At 37.1% G+C, this 22286-nt stretch overlaps 1 protein-coding gene across 6 annotated transcripts in view; it reads right to left on the bottom strand.

Moving 5' to 3' along the window:
- Positions 1 to 22286, bottom strand: part of FOCAD (focadhesin) — a 126234-nt gene that overhangs the window by 73116 nt on the left and 30832 nt on the right. For 4 of the 6 annotated variants that reach the window (XM_026073563.1, XM_026073559.1, XM_026073560.1 and 1 more), the window contains exons 8-12: positions 20004 to 20210; positions 19472 to 19559; positions 18665 to 18867; positions 14808 to 15065; positions 108 to 212 (exon numbers count right to left, since the gene is read on the bottom strand). In XM_026073563.1, the coding sequence (XP_025929348.1) occupies positions 108 to 212; positions 14808 to 15065; positions 18665 to 18867; positions 19472 to 19559; positions 20004 to 20210 (861 nt within the window). Of the gene's footprint in view, positions 1 to 107; positions 213 to 14807; positions 15066 to 18664; positions 18868 to 19131; positions 19219 to 19471; positions 19560 to 20003; positions 20211 to 22286 lie in introns of those variants that run through there. The other 2 variants (XM_026073562.1, XM_026073565.1) reach the window with 2 other exon arrangements.

Genomic DNA, 22286 nt, shown 5'->3' with positions numbered 1-22286 from the left:
TATTATAAAGTTATGCTGAAGCTTTTTCAGTCTAAATCACTCACTGATTGTAAGTAAATGATATGCCATTGATGGCTTTTGTTTTACTAACAATTTTTCATTCTGACCTTGTGTACACCCAGTGTGGGTAGTGTGTACAATATATCCCTGTACAATGTAGGCTCCAGAGGTCTTCCCAGTTTAAACATTAGAACTGGGATCAGATTTGGGACCTAAAATAGAATAAAAAAAGGAAATAAATTTGGAACGTGGTTGCCAACATGGTAAGTAGTATTACATAAGAGACAATGAACTTATGAGACCATATTAAAAAAATCTCACATCTTTTTGCATTAATCTTTTGCTAATAGGGAAAACATGAAAATTCAAGATATCTGTAATTTCACAAGATTTACAACTTATTTCTTCTTTTCAAGTCATCATCTTGGAAGCGCCCTGTTATGCATGTTCAGCTGTAACTACTGGGATAATCCAGAACACTTAAATAACTGTTCAACTGTTGCAAGAAAATCAAGAAAAAATTAACAGAATTAGGAGTTCCAGACCCAAATATAAACAGTAGTCTTCATCCACAGACCTCAGAAGATATTTATAAAGGCTGTTGCAATTAGCACATAACTCACTGGCCCCTTTTTAGAGATGGGAATGGGTATTGCTAAGATATTAAAAGACTGCAGGGGCTCAAACATATTATTACAGGAATCCATCTCAATTTTCAAAAGAATCCTTTAATCACTGGGCAACATTATCTAAATGTACCATATTACTGCCAAAAGTAAATGCTGATGCAATGTATATTGTGGTGACACTATACACCGGTCTCCCTTTGAAAAGCAATGATTATTTACACAAACCAGTATTTGAAGAATTCCTTCCACGTGGGGAATTCCACAAAATAGCTACTTAAAATTGTATTTTATGCTTACAGCTATTCATGTAGCCTCTACCTCTTGAACTTGAATACATAAATAGCTCAAAGTTTCCCACTTCCTCTCTAATTTCCATAATAAATTCATTTTTACTTGAAATTTCTATTATAGGCACATGAAAAGGAATAAATAAAAGTGATATATTAAAATATTCACATACCACATCAATGAAGAAATGATTCTAATTCATATCCATTATTAGAGAGGAATTCTAATGATGCTGCTATAATTCTATCGTATCCTGCAACCTGTCATATAATGCAATATGATTTACTCCATTTTGCTTGTGTATGGTAACAAACTTCTAGAGACCTGCCTCTAAAGTGACAGCAAAGGAAAGGAGACTTATTTACTCCATTCCCCCTTCATTTAGGGAAGGATTTTTTCAGTATTTTCATACTTGCAGGCCCTCCAATTTTTTCTAGTGGAGATGCAGATCACTATGTTGTAAAATCAAGTCTATTGCTGATGGGCTTGCATTTTTTTTTTTTTTTTTTTTTACTTGATTTCAAGATACTTAAATGAAATCACACAGCACTGGCTTATATTCTGCTTTTACACAATAGTATTTGTTTTCACTTAGTTGCACAATTTAGTCTTCCATAGATATAACCTATATTAAAAGATATTGTCATTCCCAAGAGCAGAAAAACTGATTAGGAAATTTGGTATTTAGTAGTAAGATGCAGACACATTATTTTTGAGTCTTCTAGCTTTCAGAAATTATTTTCCTTACACAGTAAGCAGGGTACAAAGTTCTCCAGTTCACTTCTAATGTTTACTTTGTGAGTGTATCACTCTCCCAAGGCATTTTTTTTCCTTCTATAATCTTAAATAACTGTAACTTTAGAAAACCTGCTGAATAAACCAAAAATCAGACCTTTTTGTTGGTTCAGAACAGAACTAGTGCATATGTAATCCCATACTTACTGTGCCTGGCTGACAGACAGAGCAACTCTCAAATCCAGTCTTAATGAAATAATTCAGAGATCTCAAAACCCTTTGAAAATTTACTCTGGTGAGGCTGACCCTTTAAGCAGATAGGAGGTTTATATATATAATAGGTTAAAAAAATGGAAAATTCAGCTACAGCATTCTCTTGATATGCTTTTTTACATGAGAAGATGTCTTCAGATGATAAAACTTTTCACTGTACAAAGGTCCATCTCAACCCTTAGAAGACACCAGTCTTCTGACAGAGGAAGAATAATAAAAAGAACCCAAGAGCTCTGAGGCCTACACTATCTGAGGCCTACCGAACAATCTTGTCTCAACAGAGCAAAGTAGCCTAAGACAGCTGCAGCCAGAGATAAGTTTGATGAAGTTCTAAATTACCATTAACTATATAAGGTAAGACCAATTTTACAACAATATAAAGTAGGTTATGAGATATTTAGCATTCCTTCTACTAAAGCAAACATAAATATGATTTTTACCAGAACAGCCCCTGAATTTGGCTGAAATACAACACATTACCACAACACCATTTGTTCTAATCCTTGCTTTTCATCAGTTTTCAGATAGGTGAGAGTAACCTTACTACTTTTTAAAGAGGAGGATGAGAAGCTGTTAGAAAAATTCTTTAGCTGAGAGTCTATTTTATATTACTTTGCCCCTTTTTTATTTAAAAGAACAACAAGATATCAAAGAGCTGAGCTACATTCCTCATGTAAATAATGTCTTCCTTTCAAGACCACCGAAACACATCCCTTCCTTTTGGTTTCAACATATTTTAACCTTATTCTAAACAAGTTTTAAAATGGTGCACTACAATTAGCAGGTAAAAGGCTTAATACTGTTATATGTAGTGTGGTTGAATCACACACCTTTTCCTTTCCTTTTCTTTGGAGCATTTCAAAATGCTGAGTGTTCAAGGAACAACTGTTAAAAAACATACAAGGAAGCTGAAGTTCCCTGGCCCCAGTAAAGGGTGCAATCTAACACAGGTACAGGGTGATATTTTAGACAATGACAAAACTGTCAATTGTTACCTTGGGCCAAGAGTTCACCTTGCATGTTGCTCAGAAATAGGGAGCACAAAAAAAACCTTTGAGCAGAAGCATAGAAAAATAAGCAAACCTGTAAGCAATCCCACCTGCAAAAAAAACTGCAGTTCTACTGGACTGACATGATAGTCTCCTTGCAGCATTATTACATAATATGTATGCATAACATGCCCAAAACAGCCAACGAGTTAGGGCTATCACTCCCATTATGCAGGTGAGAAATGGAGACAAAGAGGCTATGAGTAATTTACTCACAGTCACACAGGAAGCAATGACAATTAAAAGCAATACTTCAAGGTCAGTACTTAATTTCAAATTGTCTCTGTGAAGCCTCTTCCCATCCCTTTCAGAGTATTCCCTGGTCCCTCCCCAAGTGCACACACTTTCTAATCAGACACTCTCTAAATCATTCTCCTTAGTCCTGAACCTGTCTCTCCACCTCATGCTTTTTGTGAGGGAGGCACTGGTCTTCCCTCCAGAGAAGGCTACATTCCTAAACAAAGTCTCTAGAACAGGGCACATATTCCAACTTTTGAATTCTCAAACTCAAGAGAGACCCCCTAAACACCCTTCTGTGGGTTGTCAGCATACACTGCTGTATCTGCATCCATTATTACCTGAGAAGTAACATACCCCATCCTCCTTAAACTCTCAAATTAATTCTTACGAAAACAAGTACATTTCTTCTAGACCCCAAGTTCCTGTCAGACCCATCATATGCGGCTCTTGAGATGAATCTCTCTACCACAGAAGCCAAAGGAACGACTCCAAGAGCACGACCCACCTCACAGCATCACCAGGGAACAGAACTTTATGGTAACTGGGGTAGGGAGCTGAACACTTGGTTCTTACCTCCTCAGTAATTCTCTGAACTGCCTTTTCTTGTTTGTCCAAGATCAGTCTCTTTCTTTCACCTCATTTTACTCTCTGCATGGCTTACACTGGCATTTCAGGMATATGTAGCAAGTGGGGCTCTTCCTCCCACACTCCATGGGCTTATGTGAATTTATGCTATCATGTGCCTTAATCAGCACATTCCTCCTAGCCTAAATGGCTTTCAGACCACTGGTGACACTTTCAAGACTGTCACAATACTTTATTACTCTTATACCATAAGGACTATTCCTTGTTACATAGATACTCCTAAAGTACAAAAGGAGGTGGGCAAAGTAAGTCATTCCAAACTCATCAGCACATGGCAGAGTTTGATTAACATCAACTCTGGTTCCAGGCCAGATACAGTAGCAACCTGTCTGCATTAAATCCAGGATATACTTGCATACAACTATGCATGTCTGTACTGTCATCATAAATGTGAAATGTATATTAAGCTTCAGCAGGTGAAAAATAATGCAGTTTGGCACTACATTTTCTCAACCAGCAAATATAAGAAGCTCCTTAAATTTTCCTTCCCACGCATCACCCATACCTTCCCTCTCTGACAATTTGCCTCTATCCTGCAGTTTGCAGTATCCCTCAGTTGTACTGACACAAGTGTTCAGCATCACACTGCAAATCCTCTTTAATCCCAACCATTTCAGTGACCCTATTAAGAGCAGTGCCCCATGGACACTTCCATTGACAGAAGGGTAGTAGCAGTAAACTACAGCACATGAGCATGCGGCTGTGTATGACAGCTTCTTAAAGTGACATTCAGAAATGGAAAATTAAACCTTAATTCAAAAGGTGAGATTTAATCATTGCCCTACCTTCCCTTCCCACTCCTGAACTGTAAGACTAACCTATGGACCATGCAGATATTAATGTTCCCCACTCTATGCATGCCAAAGGGAAAATAGCAATGCCTAAGAGAAAAGGATATTCAGCAGTACACAAGAAGAGTATTAAAACTAACTTCCTGATTAAATTAAATAGAACCCAAAGGAAGACCTGAGTGTTAAAGGCTCAGCATTCTCAAATCAAAATCCTCTTTTGGTAAGACAAACCCTAGGAAAAGGAGATTTGCACAGAAACCAAATAATACAGGAAGAAGAAAAAATCGGAAGCTAGGAAGTTTGGTAGACAGAAGCAGTTTTATTTCTGGGCACCTGTTGCAATTGGGTGTTAAGACAAAAATAAATCACCTACTACTGAATTACAGTTACCTAAATCTTTGACTAGTTAAATGTAATTCCAGGGTGATCAACAAACCACGGACATCCCATGCCTTCAGGTGGGACAATCATTAAAACCAGTGCATCAGCCTGCATTGCCATCATAAAGTCCCAAAGTTATCAGAGAAGTCAGTGGGTGCTTCTTCACTGAGGGACACAGTGTTATTTAGAGCCGTTAACAGGTCAACAGGGAAGAAAAGTCTTCTGATAAATAATGTTAGCCAGAAAGTATGGCATGCAGCATGGATGGAGGGAAGAGTCTCAAGTCTAAGAATCTCAGAACTTGGGGCTTTTTTTAAAAAACATATCCATCCCTGATAAATGCTGTCATTGGTTCGCCCTGTACTGCACAAAAAGGCTAAATAAAACATCAGTAATAGAGATGTCAGATGTGTCATTATAATGCTCAAGCTCCTTTTTCAATTTCCTTTCCACAGATCTCTCCCCAAAATGCCTCCTCCTTTTGCCAGACATTGGGTCTTGCACTACTCCATCAAGTCTTAAGCTAGTTCTCTAATCAAAAGGCTACTTACATTTTTCCTGAGTTGTAGATACAGTGGACTATATGACAATCACAGACTCAATGATATTAAAAAAAAAAGAAAAAAAGAAAAAAAAAAGATTGTCACAGTCTTTAGTTAGAAAAGCATTCAAATCCTTAAAGGTCAGCTTCCTCAGGTCCAACCTCCCTCATTTGTCAGGAAAAGTTTATTCCAAGTCCTGAGTCTGCCTTAATTTTCTAGTTATGACATTTATTCTGCATTAAACAGGAATTAGAAGAAAGTTCTCTATGAGATTTATGCTAACATTTAGTAAAGAGATGCTAAGCTCTACAGAGAATTCTAGGGAAAAAAATAATCACTTGTCAATATAAGGCCAATTATATATTTCTACAGAGATATTGTCCTTTAAAGTATACTTGCTCTGAATAGGTGAATACACATATTCAAATTATAAGATGAAGAAAAAAATCCAAAATGTTCCAATACAATGAAACTGCTTCTCGCTTCCACCATATAACAGATAAACAATGCTGGCACTAATTTCTGTACCAATTTATATTAAATCTCCAAAGGTTTAACAGTTTCAAAAAGCCAGTATGAAGAAAAATTAGCTCTTGGTACATAGGAGCCCGCTCAGATGGAGACGAACCTGCTGCCTAGCAACAGTGTGGTCTGCATCCCTCGTCATCCCTAAAGATGCAGCAGTTAGGTCAAGTCTCTCCTTAGCAATCCAGCAAAGGGTTTCAGGGTTTTGTTTTGTTTTCAATAATGAACTGTATCTCAAAATGATGCCCAGTTATCCTAATAGCCCTCCCTTTAAAAGTAAGATTAAACATGCCAGGCAAATCACTGCAGTTTCATCAACAGGATTGATGACTGTTCTCACCCTTGGCAATTTGGTGATTTGATTTTTTTTTTTTTTTTAAGCTAAAGACAGTTACCATTCTTAAAAAGCACAACATAAGAAAAGATAGTTAGTAAGGAAGGAAGATCCTTGCTAAACTTCTCCTCTCCCATTTCTTCACATTTCCTTACATTTTATTGACATGAAATTGTCCCCCATACAGTCCTTGTGCCAGAACAAAGAATAAGAGAGAGACAGAGAACAGCAAACCAAACAAAACTGTGTTCAAAAGGAAAAACTCATTTCAAACAATGTAATCCAAAAAACAAATACACTGCCCCCAAATTAAATTCTAAATGTAGGGTGTCACTTTACATTATTCATGCCAGTTGTTCTTAGCAGGAATGTATATCTTGGAGTGTTCTTTTGGGTCAATTTTAACATTAAAGAGATCATTTCATTGCCCTACACAAGGATCCGAACAAAAAGCACTAAAGAAATGTTGCTGAAATGAGAAGTGCTCCAGGTTTTATTTCTGGGAAATGCAGGGCTGAATTTTGAAGGTGGTGTAGCACCAGCACAGTTTTTCAGTAGGCAAGGCAGTGAAATTACCAGATTTTAAAAAGCATTCAGCACTCTCTAATATCCTGTGAGCAAGACAAACAGTACTGAACAATACGCACATTTGAAGAACTGTCCCCTTCACTGAAGTGCGTAAATGACAATAAGGTTTTATTTATACATGTTATAAAACAAGGTGGGTTTTCAAAAGTGCTCCTGGTTCTTCTTGAGACCAGTTTTTGTTCCCCAAAGTTTCACATGCTCCAGTGCACTAACCAATAAACTCATATCACCAAGAATCTGTCCACAAGAAGTGACTACAACATGACCATTCTCCTACAGCAACTCTCCAAAATTCACATGATCAGACATAGAACAATACTATTAGGCATCCCCTGAGACACTTTTAAGCAAGCCAAATCCAGTTCAACAGATCCTTAACAATGGTTTCACCTGGAAAAAAAACATTTTGCCTTTTTTTCTCCTATCCCCCTCTCCAAAGAACACAAAGTAATGCATCTTCTGATAAATTTCCCAGAAGGGTGTCATTTACCACTAAAATATTTCATTTCAGCAGTTGAAAGACCATAAAAGAATGGATGTTCTCTAAAGCCTCATAATCCTCTAATAATGGTAATAGATCTTGCGTTACTATTCACCAGTGACCTCTCAGTCAGATGATTTAATTTTTTCCCCTTGAAGCACAGCTGGTTTCACATAGAGTGTAATAACAGTTTTTGCACAACAAGACAATTCATCCGATTAGAAGGACTGTATTAAGTCTTTCACGAACAGCATGTGTCAGGGCAGCCTCAGCAGTGATTCAATTAAAGACAGCCTAATAACATATGCACTACTTTTTGTTCTTTGGCCTTTTAAAAGATTTCTGGACTTTCTTCCAGAATGTTTCAGGACATTACTCCAAAATGTGTCAGCTAAACAGTGATCAAATGTAATCGCTCATCTTGCACCATAAAAAGGCTTTCAGGCTTCCATTCAGTGGGGAAAGAGGAGGTACATACACAACACTCCTCTGTAGGCTTCAGGGAAAGGAAAGAAAAGAAACAAAACCAAAACAAAGCCAGATCAATGTCTGCAAAAACAGATATTGCAATTATTTTTACACCTAACAAGATTTTTGGAAGGCTCTATTAATTTAATACAAAGACTCTAGTCTCTATATGAAAGCATTACTCAGTGTGGGAAAGGACATCCTGTTTGGGAATCCCTCTTGTGCAGTTGCAATAAATAGGAAAGCAATGAAGGACAGCATTCTAAACACACATTCCCACTTCTGTTTTATCTTGAAACACAAGATCAACTGAGATCTTGGCACAGCAATCACTCCTAGCTTTTCAGCTGAATATTGACAAGCTACAAGCAGTAATCATTCAAACCATGAAGTAGCAGAATACTGATTATCTTGATGACTTAAAAAAAAAAAAAAGAGAGAGAGAAAGAGAGAGAGAGAGAGAGAGATATGACTCAAAATGCTATTGCTATACCTAACCACACTGTTCGTGTGGTCCTCTTTCCTAACTTAGAAGACATTCTAAACACTGTTTTACCACTTATTTTTCTCATCTTCTCTAAGGGATCATTTATTTACACAGAACTAAATAAAACACAGAAACAAAGCAATTCCCAAAGTATGAATTTGCCCTGAATATGTTTTTTGTTGCTGTCATCACATTCCCCATTAAAAGTTTGCCTTATCAAAGTAATCACTTACTTCCCCCATATATGTGCTCCAATGCTTCCTCCCCCTTTAACAACTACTTTCACTGCAGTAGAAAGACCAGAAAAGTCCTAGATACTTCTTCCTACCTTAGAGAGCACCCCACCTACAAGAAGCAATATGATAACCTTTCATTGCAGTGTTTTGCTGCACTAGAATTCTCCTTGGAGCCATTAAGTAGACTCAGAACTAAAATAACTTGTCACAATCAAGACAGTAGCTGTGTGATTCCAAGTTCAACTGGCACGGACTGTAACCAGCCAGTAAGTCGCAGTTTTAAAAAGTGTTAGGATATTTTGGGATAAAAATTATCATTAGATTTTGCTTACTGCAAAGTATCACGTCTCCTTGGGAGCACCTACTGAAGACTGAGAAGGGAAATATCACCCCAGTCAAACACAATATTGCTCTTATTCCAAATTTCCAAACATTGCCTCGCAGAGTGACAGCTGTATTACTAATTATAAAATGGCTTTGTACCAGTAAAAAGGACACCTGAATTAAAATACTTCATATGCTCTGCAGCAGAGTAYCTTAAAGTCAACAATAATCTAAAAGAGGGAAAACCTCACTATTTACAGACCCCGTTAGCAAACCAAATACAAGTGAGTTAGAGGATGACAACTAATTATGGTTTGAGTTTCATGTTTTAAACAACAATTCCTAATTCACATAGACTTCTGCTGATCATTAGGAAAAAGAAAAATATGATGCAATTTAAACTTCTCTTTATCACTGCATTTGAACACAAGCCGTTTTTCCCAGTCATGGGAAGGAGTTTTTCCATTACCTCAAAGATGGTTCTGAAGTAGATGGACTACGATGGCTAGCTCAAGATGCTGTGTCTGTTAATTTCATTTACTGTTTGTGGGTACAAAAGCTTAGGTTTAAAATAGGCAGAACAAGACAAAGCAAATAAAGCCACTCATTTCATGCTAAAATGTTCACTGTACCTGCCTAGAGCTCCTGCACACTCTGCTGACTTGCATTTAAATTTGTCCCTAAATCTGTAATCATGTAAGTCAGTGGAGCTATTACAATTTACACAAATGAAATTCAAAAAAGAATCACTCCCTACAGCCTCAGTTCAGGCCATTCTGCTCAGGTGCCATCTTACTTAAGTAATTTCTTTCAGCAAGTTATTGCTTTAAGTGATTTTTAAATTGCATTTTGAACAACAATATCAAATAGTTAAGAAACAGGGCATCACACCTTCACTCTTTTAAGCTCTGGAATACACCATTAATTCATCACACAACTCAATGAGCTACTTCAGCAAACTGAATTAGAGGCAGTCTACAGATAAAAACAGACTTTACTTGGAATTTCCAGGAGTTATGCTGGTGTTTTTTACATGGCCAGCCCGTCACAAGAACAAATTGCCTTACTTGCAGCACTTTAGATCAGAACTGAAGAAAAGTTTCTCAGGAAAGGGCAGATGTACTTCAGCTGCAGATGTCACAACATGCAGCCATAACTCATCTACCCTTTTCCCTGAGAATAATTAATTTATTTACAAAGCCTACAGCCTGTATCCCTGGTTATACAATACTTAATGGACATGTTAAACTACTCAGAGTTGGGATATGCTGTTATTACTAGTTTTGAATTCAGACTTACAGGAATGGATTTGCAAGAAAAAAAACAAGTTAAGGAAGAGATGTGTTCCATGTCAGCTCAGCTTTGTTTTTACATGCAAGTTCAATTCATTTTGCTCACTTCTGCCCCTTGAACACAATTAGATGCTTCTCATCTAAAATGGGGAAAGGAAGTTCTAATAATTATCGTGCCAAAAAAGCTACCTCAATCTGCGTGTTTTACCTCAAGAAACAATCTCTTGCAGTAGGAACAGGAAGTATATCCAGAAGACTATCTCTGACTTTTGGCTTAAGATCACATTGCCACGATTGGGTCACAATATTCATTATCTGTAAACTTTACAGTGTTCTTCACTTTGATTAGCCCCACTCCCTTCCTTAAAACTGTAGTTGTAAATGACACAAAAAATAGAAGTGCTCTTTTCCAGCAACACCATCCTAATACTAGCACACCTGCATCAAGGATCTCTGTATGCCTCCTGGAGGTGAGACACTAGAGACTGCTTGCTTTTATACTGCCAATTTTCAAAGCTGCATTTAAATATATATACTCAGTATTTCATACACCTTAAGCTTTGCACCTAGCACAGTAAGTAAACTGTTCAAACAAGGGCTGAAACAGCTCAAGGGAAAAACCACTTTTGACAACTGCAGTTGTCAAAAAAAAAGTTAACTGGCAATGTGTATTATGCGGACCCTTCCCTCCAGTTCAGTATAGCATATACAACTCAAAAAACCAGATCTCTGATAATAATAAACTCATTTATGACACACTTCACAACAGAAACCTCAGTATTGTTAGCAATGCAGACAGCCTTTCTCTCTCTGTGAACTGGATGACCAGAGTAAACCTGTATCCTGAAAGACTACACAAAAATTTTCCAAAGATTTTAGCCGACACTTCTGGAAACAACATTCAATTCTACAGCTTTTGGGGCTGCAGCGGGGGGACACAACAACAAAGGGAAGGCAAGGCAAAGGAGGAACTTTAACCCTGCAACAGAGTAAACATGTTTTTTATATTCTAACTTAAAATACATGAAGCCATCTGTTAAGAAAGAAAGGCTAAAGAAATGCTCAGGGTTTCCGTTCACTCTGAAAACAGTTAAGCAACAACTAATTGAATGAACTGTACACCATGCTCTTTCAAAAATTATCAGCACACTGTTGTACTCTGTGGTCAGCAATGTCACCACCATTGTGGAAACTGTTCTACTAGTGTAAGTTGTTCTAGGGCTTTAACACTTTTGGGAAAAATACATCTAGGAAGTATTACTGCAATGTATTTCTTTCTTTCCATTACACATAGTCAGAGCATAACAGAATGGAGAAAAAAAACGAGAGAGCAAGAGAGAGCGAGAGAGAAAGGATACATCCTTGTGCAGGAAAATCACAAGAATTCTAAGAAAATAGGAAAGAATGACTAAGTGGACAAAGTAAGAAACAGAATAAAACATCCAGAAAAGAATAAAAAGCACTTTGTTTTGTGCATTTCCACCAAAAACTTTGAGGAGCCAGTTCCAGCTTCCTTCTAGCACCTCCACAGTTCCATTGACTTCAGACTTTTCAACACCGCAGGACAGCTGTTCTATATACTAATCAACAAGGAGCACAGCAAGGACACTGAACAAATACTTCAAAAACAAACCAAAGAACTGGGTCCCATTCTTATTTGGAAGGGTAAGAAGAGCCTGAAAGGCAGCACAATTTAAGGATTCAGCAGATAACTAACACTGCAGTTCAGGCTCTGTGGTACCACTGTTACCTTGAGTTTGCAACAATCTGAATTCACTAAAACAAAGTAATACCTTTCTCAACATAAGCAAAAACACTATCTGCGTGCGTGGCACGAAATAGGAACAAAAAACAATAAAATGAGTGAAGCACAACAACACTTCTCTAATTCACACATAGGCGGGAACATACTACAACAGCAAATCACCCTTTAACTTTTTTTCCATTTCACTGATGGCGATGGCTACTTCAGATTTGAAATGTGCTACGGATGAGTTGCAGACTGCTCAAGCTGGTTGCACCCCTCAGTTTAATTTACAATTTTCTTGCCAATATGCTGCATCCATTGTTTACTTCTAGACAAAAATCAATGCTGCATCTACAAAAGCCACAATGAACCAAAGTCATTTGGTCATATAGTCAAAGAAACCTTCCTTTCTTATTCTATTCCTTCCTCCAAAGTGCTGTATGTGTCTATTTCCGCAAGCTGCAGTAAGAAATGCAACGAGTTAAATGTGTTTGGAGGTTATCCACTTCTTGAAAACTAAACTAAACTGCAGAACAATTCATCCAAAAGCTTTTTGTTGGTTTGGCTAACACACAATACATATTATTCTTTTTTCACAGCAATGATCTTACAGTTCATGAAAATTAACACATTCTATACATTCTTTTATGACCACATAATGCTCACAACCCTGATGAGTAATTCCACAGCAGAAGTCTGTGATATTTTCCAGACTGAAATCTAGACTTCTAAGTTTGTTAAATTAAATGTGTCTGAACAGAGGAGTCCAAACTACTTTTCCCACCTATGATGCAAAAAACAAATGCGAGGCCTTAATATAGCTGTCCTCAAATTTCAACTGTCTAAAAATATGAAACAAAAAAACTTTGAAATATCATTTAAACCTAGAAATATAAAATAATTAAAAAACCCACAAAAATTAATTAAAACACAACAATACTATCAAATGCAACGCTAGAAATAAAGTTACAAAATGCAAAAAATTCAAACAAGATGAGAGAACATTTAAAGAAAACACGCTCCCAAATCTGTATCACTGAGTGCATATGAAATGCACCCACACATGAAAACAAAACAAAACAAACAATAGCTTGAAAGAGCTTTGAGAACAGATGAAAAGGAAGGTTAACAGCAGTCAATTGACAGAAAATGAAGCTGGCCCTGGTTTAAAAAGTTTTCCAGCCTAGGAAATGCAGTTATCTCCAAAAACACTGCATAATGGGCCATTTTTAGTACAGCATTTCAGCATGTGTTCAACAGCAAGCACATCCTGGAGTACTTCCCTGGATCTGAACTACAAGGCTCAGCACCTAAATGACGAAGCACATATTCCGTAAGCTGTATTTTTTTGCAACTCTTGTGCTATGGAGTATGTTATCTATTTGAAACAGAAAGCAATTAAAAAAGACTTAGGCAAATAAAGCTTGTCTTTATGATACATCTGAAATTTGAAGCAACACTTTTCCTTCACCACATTTTTATTTTACAATGAGACATATTTGACTGTTTCTGTATAATGCCTCCTGCACTGCCTGTTACTATTTCCAGGTTAAAAAGCCAGATACCTGCATAACCTCGAAAGATAAATGTAGGTAAGTATAAACACACTGCCTAAATCTGGCTTCAATTTAGCACTGAAGCAGACAGAAAGACAGTACAGATATTCAGATATTTTTAAGAAGCAAGACTATACACATCAAGGGACACAGCAGTCCTTCAGTAACCATAAAAGGACATGGAGAAAGATTTATGAGGTCACCAAAGCCCAGAAATCATTTAGTGGCCTCTTCTCAATTTTCTTGTGTTGTATTTTCATATTTATTTATTAGGTAATATCAGCAAATAAACCAATCTTTTTTCCTAAGATTGAATAACTAAAAAGTAACCGAAAAGGGAGACAAAATCACTGTTTTGCAGTAGATGACATACAAATATTTTATAGCTAGAAGTCTCCTTTTGCCCTGCCACTGAAAAGTTTCAAAAATACCCAGTTGAACATGTTGAAAATTCAGCTTGGATTTACCCTCCCAAGAAACAACATATATTTTGTAACACTTTGCAGTTCTGTTAAACATCTTGCATTAAAGATCAATGTTTTTACAAAGTTTATTAAAACCTTGCTCTACACCTTAAACAATGAACCCTTTTAAAGCCTGGAAAGAATCAAAGTCTGCTTGCACAATTGCAGCAAGTCTGTGATGAGGTCAGGAAGTTCTCAATTCCTTATGCCATGATCCCAAATTAGACCACTAGAACTTAAACCCCAGTTGTTATGTCAGTTCTTTTCAGCTGAGTTACTCTGTGCTTGTTAATTCACAGCTTATAAACCTCCAAGTTTTGATACTTCTGAAGAGCATGTTAAAGATGGTAGCCCCCTGGTAGGGAACCAGACAGAATGTAAAAAATAAAAATAAAAATCACAATTCTCAGAACACATTGAGTTTAATCGATCTACCAAACATACAGAAACCCAGGAGAATTCAGTCTCCCTTGACAATTTTTCTCTCTGTCCTCTGAAAAACACATTCTTTCTCCTAATATCCCCCACCCTGAAAGACCACCAGTACTTCAGAGCTACTCCCCTCAGTCAGGATGGAATTAAACTCTTCAGCTACAGTGTAGCTCTAACAATCTACAGCAAAACAAACTGAAAAGTCAGGATGTTTTCCATAAATCCAGGTTACACATTGTCATCAATGTAATGGGCACCGATGAGGGAAGAACAGAGAAATTCATTAAGATACATTTTTACCTGAGAACAATCAGCCTTGGCTACTTCTGTAATAGCACTGAGTACACCACGAAGACTGTCTCCATTTTCTTGGACCAGGAGATAAGCCAGCAGAAGAAAAACATGGCTAGGGACTTGAGTTGTAATAGGTAGCAGTGATCTCACTGAAATCAACCAGGCAGTAATTGCAGACCTCTCCTTCATGAGCTCTATGATCTTCCAGGTGGTATACAACGAACTGTAAGTACTGGTTATGGGGAAGAGGAGCTTGCTGGACATCTGAGAACAAGCAAAACATGTACGCACAGAAAAATAATCAAATAAGTACAGTACCATGAAAGAACAACAACAACAAAAAACATGGCTAATAAAGTTTTGTCATCCAAAATAAATCTTTTGTTGAGGGTCCCAACTCAGTAATTGTAAAGAGCAAACTGAAACCGCAGTATATTTCTTTGCAATCTTCTCTGAGAATTCTTGCACTAAAGATGATTGAATATGTTGCTAATTGCCTGCTCAGGAGTTCTTCCTTTACTTGGCATCCATCATTCCTGCTCCTGCAGATAATTAAGTACTACTTCCTCATTAAAATGGAAACAATAAAACAGGAGTACATTAAAAACCTCTGTTCCTGACAATGGCATGTACATCATAAAACTATCAGTTTCTTAATTATATATTTTAAGGAAATTCCCTTAACTTTTCATAGCACTCTATAAACACCATGGCTTAAGTTAAACAAAAGTGAATCAACATTAACTGTTTCACTTCTCAGAACTCAATGTTCCATAGATGTAATTATGGAAGATCAGGTTTGGAAGTAGGAAAGAAGTAAAATATCAAATGAGAAGTCACAGTTTCTTTTACTCTTCCCCAGTCAGGTCTTTCAAATATATAAAAATATATATATTTTAAAAGATCCTGTAAACTAATACGTAAGTTCAGAATTTTTTGTTAAAACCAAAAAAAAMCCCTCATCCAAAACAAACCACTTTACTCTGTCCTACTAATTCTTTGTTTGCTCAGAAAATGTGATGCTTTCAGAAATGTCTTTCCATTATCAAGGCTATAGCTGACAGGTAGTGATTATATGCAGAATACTTATATAAGAAGCAGGTCCAGAAAGCATTTGAAAGAGAGACCCTCAGCTGAAAATTAGAAGTGGAATTCAGACTTCATCAGGTGCAGGGCCCATTCACTTTTGAATTACAAGGGAAAAGAGATTATCACTGAGTGGCAATAGCTGTTCTGCATAAAACTGCACAGTTCTGTTTTAATCACATTGTTCAATGCAACATAAATTTATACTGTCTAATGGGATGTATAATGCCCTTGTACTTTAGATGACTTTTTAAAATAGCATTTAATTTAGAATTAACTTATTCCAATACTTATTCCATTACAGTTACTGTTTGTGAAAAACTCAGCAACCTACAGTGCCATCTCTCTCACAGGCAAGATCACTTAGCGCCAAAATCCTCCTCTGGGTACACACTTGTGAAATTGCCATGTATTGATACAACTATTTAAACTTTATCTAAGGACATACAGTGGCTTAAGAAGAGCTTCAATACCTTTAGGCTATAATGTTTAGTTGCCTGATCCTACAAGATTTTAAGATTTGAAATCAAGATCAGACATTTACAGTCAATTTTTTCAATGCTTGGGAAAAAAAAAAGCTAGAATTGGTAGGACCTGAAATATTGAGCTGATATTCCCCGTTCTTCACTGCTTTCCCAAAGATTTTGACACACGATCATACTCCCTCCTGTTTGTCTTTATTTCGCCTGCATGAAAAGAAGCCATCACCATATTTTTACTTTAGCACTACACCTCATTCCAGCCTGGTTGGTAGAAAACCTCGAGCTGCCAGCACAGAAAAATACATGTAAATCCCTCAATGGCATAGCAGCTGTTCAGATTAGCCATGTTCTAACATTTTCCGAAACCCTGAGAGTGCAGGTGGAACAATTCCCCACCACCAACAACCAAAAAAAGCCCTTGAAGACAATACACCATAACTCAACTGTGTTTGCTCTTGAGTTATTCAAAGACTGCTCACTGTTCTGTGGAGACGCACTTGCTCCTTCTTCTTTCTTACCAGTTAAAAGAACAACAACTGTTTGCTGAAAGTCTAAGTGATCAAAATTCTTTATATTCTCTTAGCACCTATCAGATCCTGCAGCACAAATGGACTGAACTCATGGGAACATTAAATAGGAATTTTATTATTATTATTTTTTAATCTTTCAATCAAGAACCAAAGCTTATCACACACTTTCTGCAAACAGTAACCAGGCAAAATGAGCGTCTGTCTCTTCATTCGCATTGCCTCACACATATTACCAAAAATCTATCACACTACTTGCTACAAACTTCCCAGGAATGCGTGTTTACCAATGAGCCAGAAGTGGTCAGCTGGTTAGAAAATTCCTACTGAAAACAAGAGTTTTTCCAGCCTCAAGTGGCTAGCAGAAAAGGTTAAAGTTATCAGAAATTATTTAAACCCTTAATAGAAAAGCTTTCTTTCTAGAGAAAATACCAAATATCATAATTACTATAGCAAAGTTGCCTTACAGAAAGCCAGTGTTATACAATATACCATAATCCGTGTCCTACAGCAACCTAACAATTTCATAAGACATTAAACTAGCTTCTCAAAACACAGATAGCAACCTAAGAAAAGCTATGCCAAGCACCGGCTTTGAGGTGCCTGTCAAAAGAAGGCTTAGGAGCATTTCAGCTACGCCCTGTTGTTCACAAAAAAAATCACAAGCATTCAAAACTAAACTACTTTCTATCTTGATTTCGACCAGGCTTGTCACTTCTTTATTGCAGTTGCTGTGTAGCTGGGCCAGTGACACCAAGCATACAGGACTCAAGTGCCTGGGACACCTGCTATGGAAATAAACCTCCAGTGACAGTACAGGCTGCCCCCTGGCGAGTTACCTCAAGGGAAGGTGAGCAGCTCTCCACCCTTGCAGCCAGCCTAGAGGCCATTCTTTCAGAGCAGAATTAGGAAAGCAGGCTTTAGTAGAGACTAAAACATCTATCTTTCATTAAGAGTGCAAATGGGCTTGATTTTTAGACCTACAAAAAATGGAAAATCAAGCTGGTGAGGGGTTCTGGGACAATGAAACACAGCATAAACTGAACTGGCGTTTTTTTTTTTTTTTCTTTTCTTTTCTTTTTTTTTGTCTTCAGGCCATCACATCACCACCCCTCCCTCACCTCAGGTAACAAGGGTGTGAAGAGTTCAACTTCTACAGTGCAAAGAATGTCTTGACCAAAAAGGACCTCTTATCACCTATCTTCAGAACAGATGGGACAGAAGGGCATGGGATGGGAGGGCAGCTAGGAAGCATATAAGTAAATAAAAAAGCAAACAAACAAAAAGTTCAGATGAAAATATSCATGGTAATTTGCTGAAAAACAATTAGCGGTACTTCTAAATGCTCTCTAACTCCTTTCTTCTCCTCAAAGAGAGTGGTGGCTAACAGGCACATATGATGTTAAGAAAGAGATGAAGATAATGAGAATAAGCAAGAGTCTTAAAAAGACAAAATAAACTATAGATAAGCTAGTTCTCTACCAAGTCCTGTTATTTAACCAATAATGCAGGTGAACTCTTTAATCTGTAGTCTCTAAAAGGAAAAAAGCCCATGTCATAAATAAAACCATGTCTAGCACACAAATATGCTTTCACTTTAGTAGCAGTCTGTTTTATGTGCTATGTGTATTTTTGACTGTTTCCATAAAATATATCACACCAACAAGCTCACACATGCAGAGTCTTTCCTAGTCAGCTAGGTATAATGCACTGAAACTGCTGAATGCTTCCTACACCAAAGAAGGGAAAAGCCTAACTTAAAATTTACCAATTCCTTTTTATCCTTCACACCTTCCTGTTGTAACATTTCCAAAAGATTTATAGCCAACTGCTGCCTGGTAGTGCCAGAATCTTCCTCTGATAGGCAGTCCCCAACTGTTGTAGAAGATAAGATCTGTAACACAGGCATCACCAAAACGAGGGCTGTGGTTGGGATGTTCTGGGTTTCTGAACAGGAAAGGAGCTTGTAGGCTATTCAGGAGGGAAAAAAAAAATCGGTTTGGAAAAAGGAACCATCAGTTGTAATTTTAAGCATGACACAAACATTTCTAGGAAACATCCTGATCAAGCAAAGTAACAGTCTCAAGAATTACAGTAAGTGCATACTAGAGTTAAAATACAAAACATTTTTTGGTAAAACTCCAAGCCTATCTACAGGCACATACATTTCTGGCCTTTACACCACAGCACCTGACAGCAAGAAATATAATAATGGAATGTAGCAGAGTCTCTCACTTTATGAAATGACTCCAGTGCATTAACCAAAATCATTAGTTGAAAGTCAGCGAACATTGCCAAGACTGCCAGGCCTGAGCTCTTAAGATCTGTGGAAACAAACAGTTCAGGAGGCATGAGGCATTCTCAGTTGAGAATACCCTACTGTTGATACAAAAATGAAACATACATAAGCTGCAGGATAGCAGGGAGTTCAGTTACATCCATGTAGAAAGGCAGTACAGCAGGAAAATTTATCCTTATTGCCATTGCATTAGATGTTTACTTTTTTCTTTAAAGAGAAAGAAACAAAGAGACAGTCTTAAGAGTGTGGATTCCTTTTTCACAAGGAGCACTTTACCTAGACTCAAGACAGACTTCTGCTGACTTGCTGGTGTTAGCAGGAGTAGTAATGCTAAACCAATTATATACTGTTCCATTGGAAAAACCTACAGAGGAAGAAAGAAAAGAGTTCAAGTCTTCCTTATTTTTCAGTGGGGATAAATGGTGGAAATTGGCAGCAACCAAAACTCTGTAAGGTACTGCTTCATGTATCATAGTGAATACACACACAGTGACACAATGCACTCAGCAAARAACACAATTAGTGTAATAGAAGTGCTCTTCTGATTGAAAAACTACAATATTCTGATTTGTTACTTTTTTCAAACCATTTCAGCTCAGTTTAATTTCCACACTAAAAGACTAACTGATAAATACAGAATAAGTTAATTACAGTTTCTGCCTTCTAAAGGTTTTCAACCAAGAAAAATCCCCCACAGATTTCAAAACAGTGGTCACTTCCAGATGAATGCCACATATTGATGCCTTGAAATCTTAACATGATGTTCTTTCCACTTAATATTATTTTTTACTTTTCCATGAAATCCTACCTCTTTTAAGAGCTCAAAGTGGTCCTCTATTAAGGAGATCACAGATGAACATTCTCCCGTTACATTTAAACATACTTCACAGAAGCATAACAGTTGCAGACAAAATTGGGATAACTGGAATTTCCAAAACACAGGATAGCACAGTAGGCTTAGAAATAGCTCTTGCAGAAAATACAAGGCTTCTGTAACTTGTGCCAAGTCCTTAAGCTGTAAAGTAAAAGGTAGTTAAAAAAAATCAGTTGTGGTTTTTATTTCTCCTTTCCTATCTCTCAAATTTAAAATAAGTTCGATTAGCTATGCAATCTTTCCATTATGAGTATTAATAAGACTTTGAAGAAACATCTAGAGACTAAATCCAGGAATCTCTTACCAATATATGAACTGTCATTTAATATTCTGAAGTAAAATTAGACACACATGAAAAAATAAAAAGTTTTTTTTTAATGGCTGTTGAGAAAAATTGCCTGTTCCTGATGCATTCAATTTGGCCCTTGCATTTCCCTCAGCCATTGCTAAATAAAAATGAACTGCATGGGGATTCCATAGAGCAGGTAAGTATTCTCGTAACAGCAGCAGTATTCCCTTCTTCTAGAATACCATGTAGCTTACCTAGTAAAGAAAGAAAAGCTGGAATACCATACCCAAAAGCAAGATCCCTACGCTCCGGAAGCCGAGCAGAGGTTTCAAGCAGCAGGTTGCCTCAGAATGCATTAGCATTAGATATGACACCTGTTCTGCTCTTGAATATTCTAACTCCAGTCAAACCCAGCTCTTCTGATCCAAGTTCTGGAGCTAGCATTAAGGATAAGGTCCTAATCTTGCCCATGCTAGAGATATTCTGAGGGACCAAAGAACAAAGAATTATCTGCTCTAACTGGGACCATCTTGCCCACTGAATTCATCACCAGAGGCATCTGTAGGTGGCCAACTGTACCTCTGACCAGTGGTTCACATCATAACACAAAGTGATTAGGAAGTGTAACAGTAATTATGGAATACAGAGGATTAAATAAGACTAAAAGTAAAGAAAGGATAAAATGGACTCGTGGTTCAGAGGAGAAGCAATGACAAATTATGAAACAATACAAACTGGCTTGAAGGTTCCTGAAGCAAATATTTTCACTTCTATTATGAAAGGCTCATCCTGGGCAGGGCAAAATCATAGAGTGGATAAAATTAAAGGTACTCATATAAGTTTAAGAAAGCAACACATTTCTAAGAAAAAGGTGAAAGTGCCAATGAGCATGAGGAAAAAAATGCTCATAACTGATTTTATGAGTGCTCTTTGGTGCCATTTTTATAGCTTATTTTTAACAAGTTGAAAGCTTGTTCATATATTCAGGACACAATGTTAAATTGAAGCCCAGGCAGATTTAAGACAGTCTAGAATCATTCCTGTGACCAAAAAACCCAGCATGCACTTGTCACCCACAAAGAGTAGATTTGAATCGAGATAAATGTACATAATAAGTATTATTATGTGTCCAAGAGACAGTAAAAAGTAGCTGTCCATAGAAAATACACTCTACTGGTAAAAATCCTGTGGAGAAAGAAGGTTTCAATATCTTCACATCAAGCCTATTCAGCTTTTTATGATCAATATTATCAACCCCTTTCTCTCTTTAGCAATAATACCATAGCATCTCACATCTGAGTGATTTTATTTGAATAGAAAAGTGCCATTCTACACATTTTACAGAGGAAGGAAAAAGGTACAGAGAGAATAATCAGGCTTGACCAATGTCACAGCAAAGCATCAGAGAAGAGAAATGAACTCAGCCCCCTATCCAAAGGGGATAAAAAGACTAAGCCCCTAGCTCCCAGCAAATATCACTGTGCAACTTAAAAGTACATTCAAAAACTTCAGCATATTCTAAAAGGGATTAAGTTTTACCTTGAGATGCGCTATCCCTGTTACAGCAAGACAGACAGGATTTATGCAGGAGTACATGAGTGCTCCTCATATAGCTTATTTCATTTCTAATATTACCCATGTCAAATTAAAAATTGCATGTTTTTGACAAAAAGACCACCACATAACATTGTCTCTCATGTACATTTACTGTATATTTACAGAGGCTGTTAATGGCAAATAATTACTGCAAACGTATTTCATTTTACACTTCAACTGGCAGATTTGAGCACTTTACAAGTTTTACCTTTCCCCAGGAAGAACTGGTATATTAGAATTCTATACTACCAACAAATCAAGTTATAGGAAATGGAAGACTGCGCTGTATTTGCACACTCAACGGGTGTGCAAATGATACTGTCATTGGTTTA

This window comes from Apteryx rowi, unplaced genomic scaffold (genome assembly GCF_003343035.1).
Source record: "Apteryx rowi isolate R43461 unplaced genomic scaffold, aptRow1 scaffold_37, whole genome shotgun sequence".
Lineage (NCBI taxonomy): Eukaryota > Metazoa > Chordata > Aves > Apterygiformes > Apterygidae > Apteryx > Apteryx rowi.
Note: the sequence above shows the minus strand (reverse complement) of the source record. Positions and strands in the feature narration are given on the sequence as shown.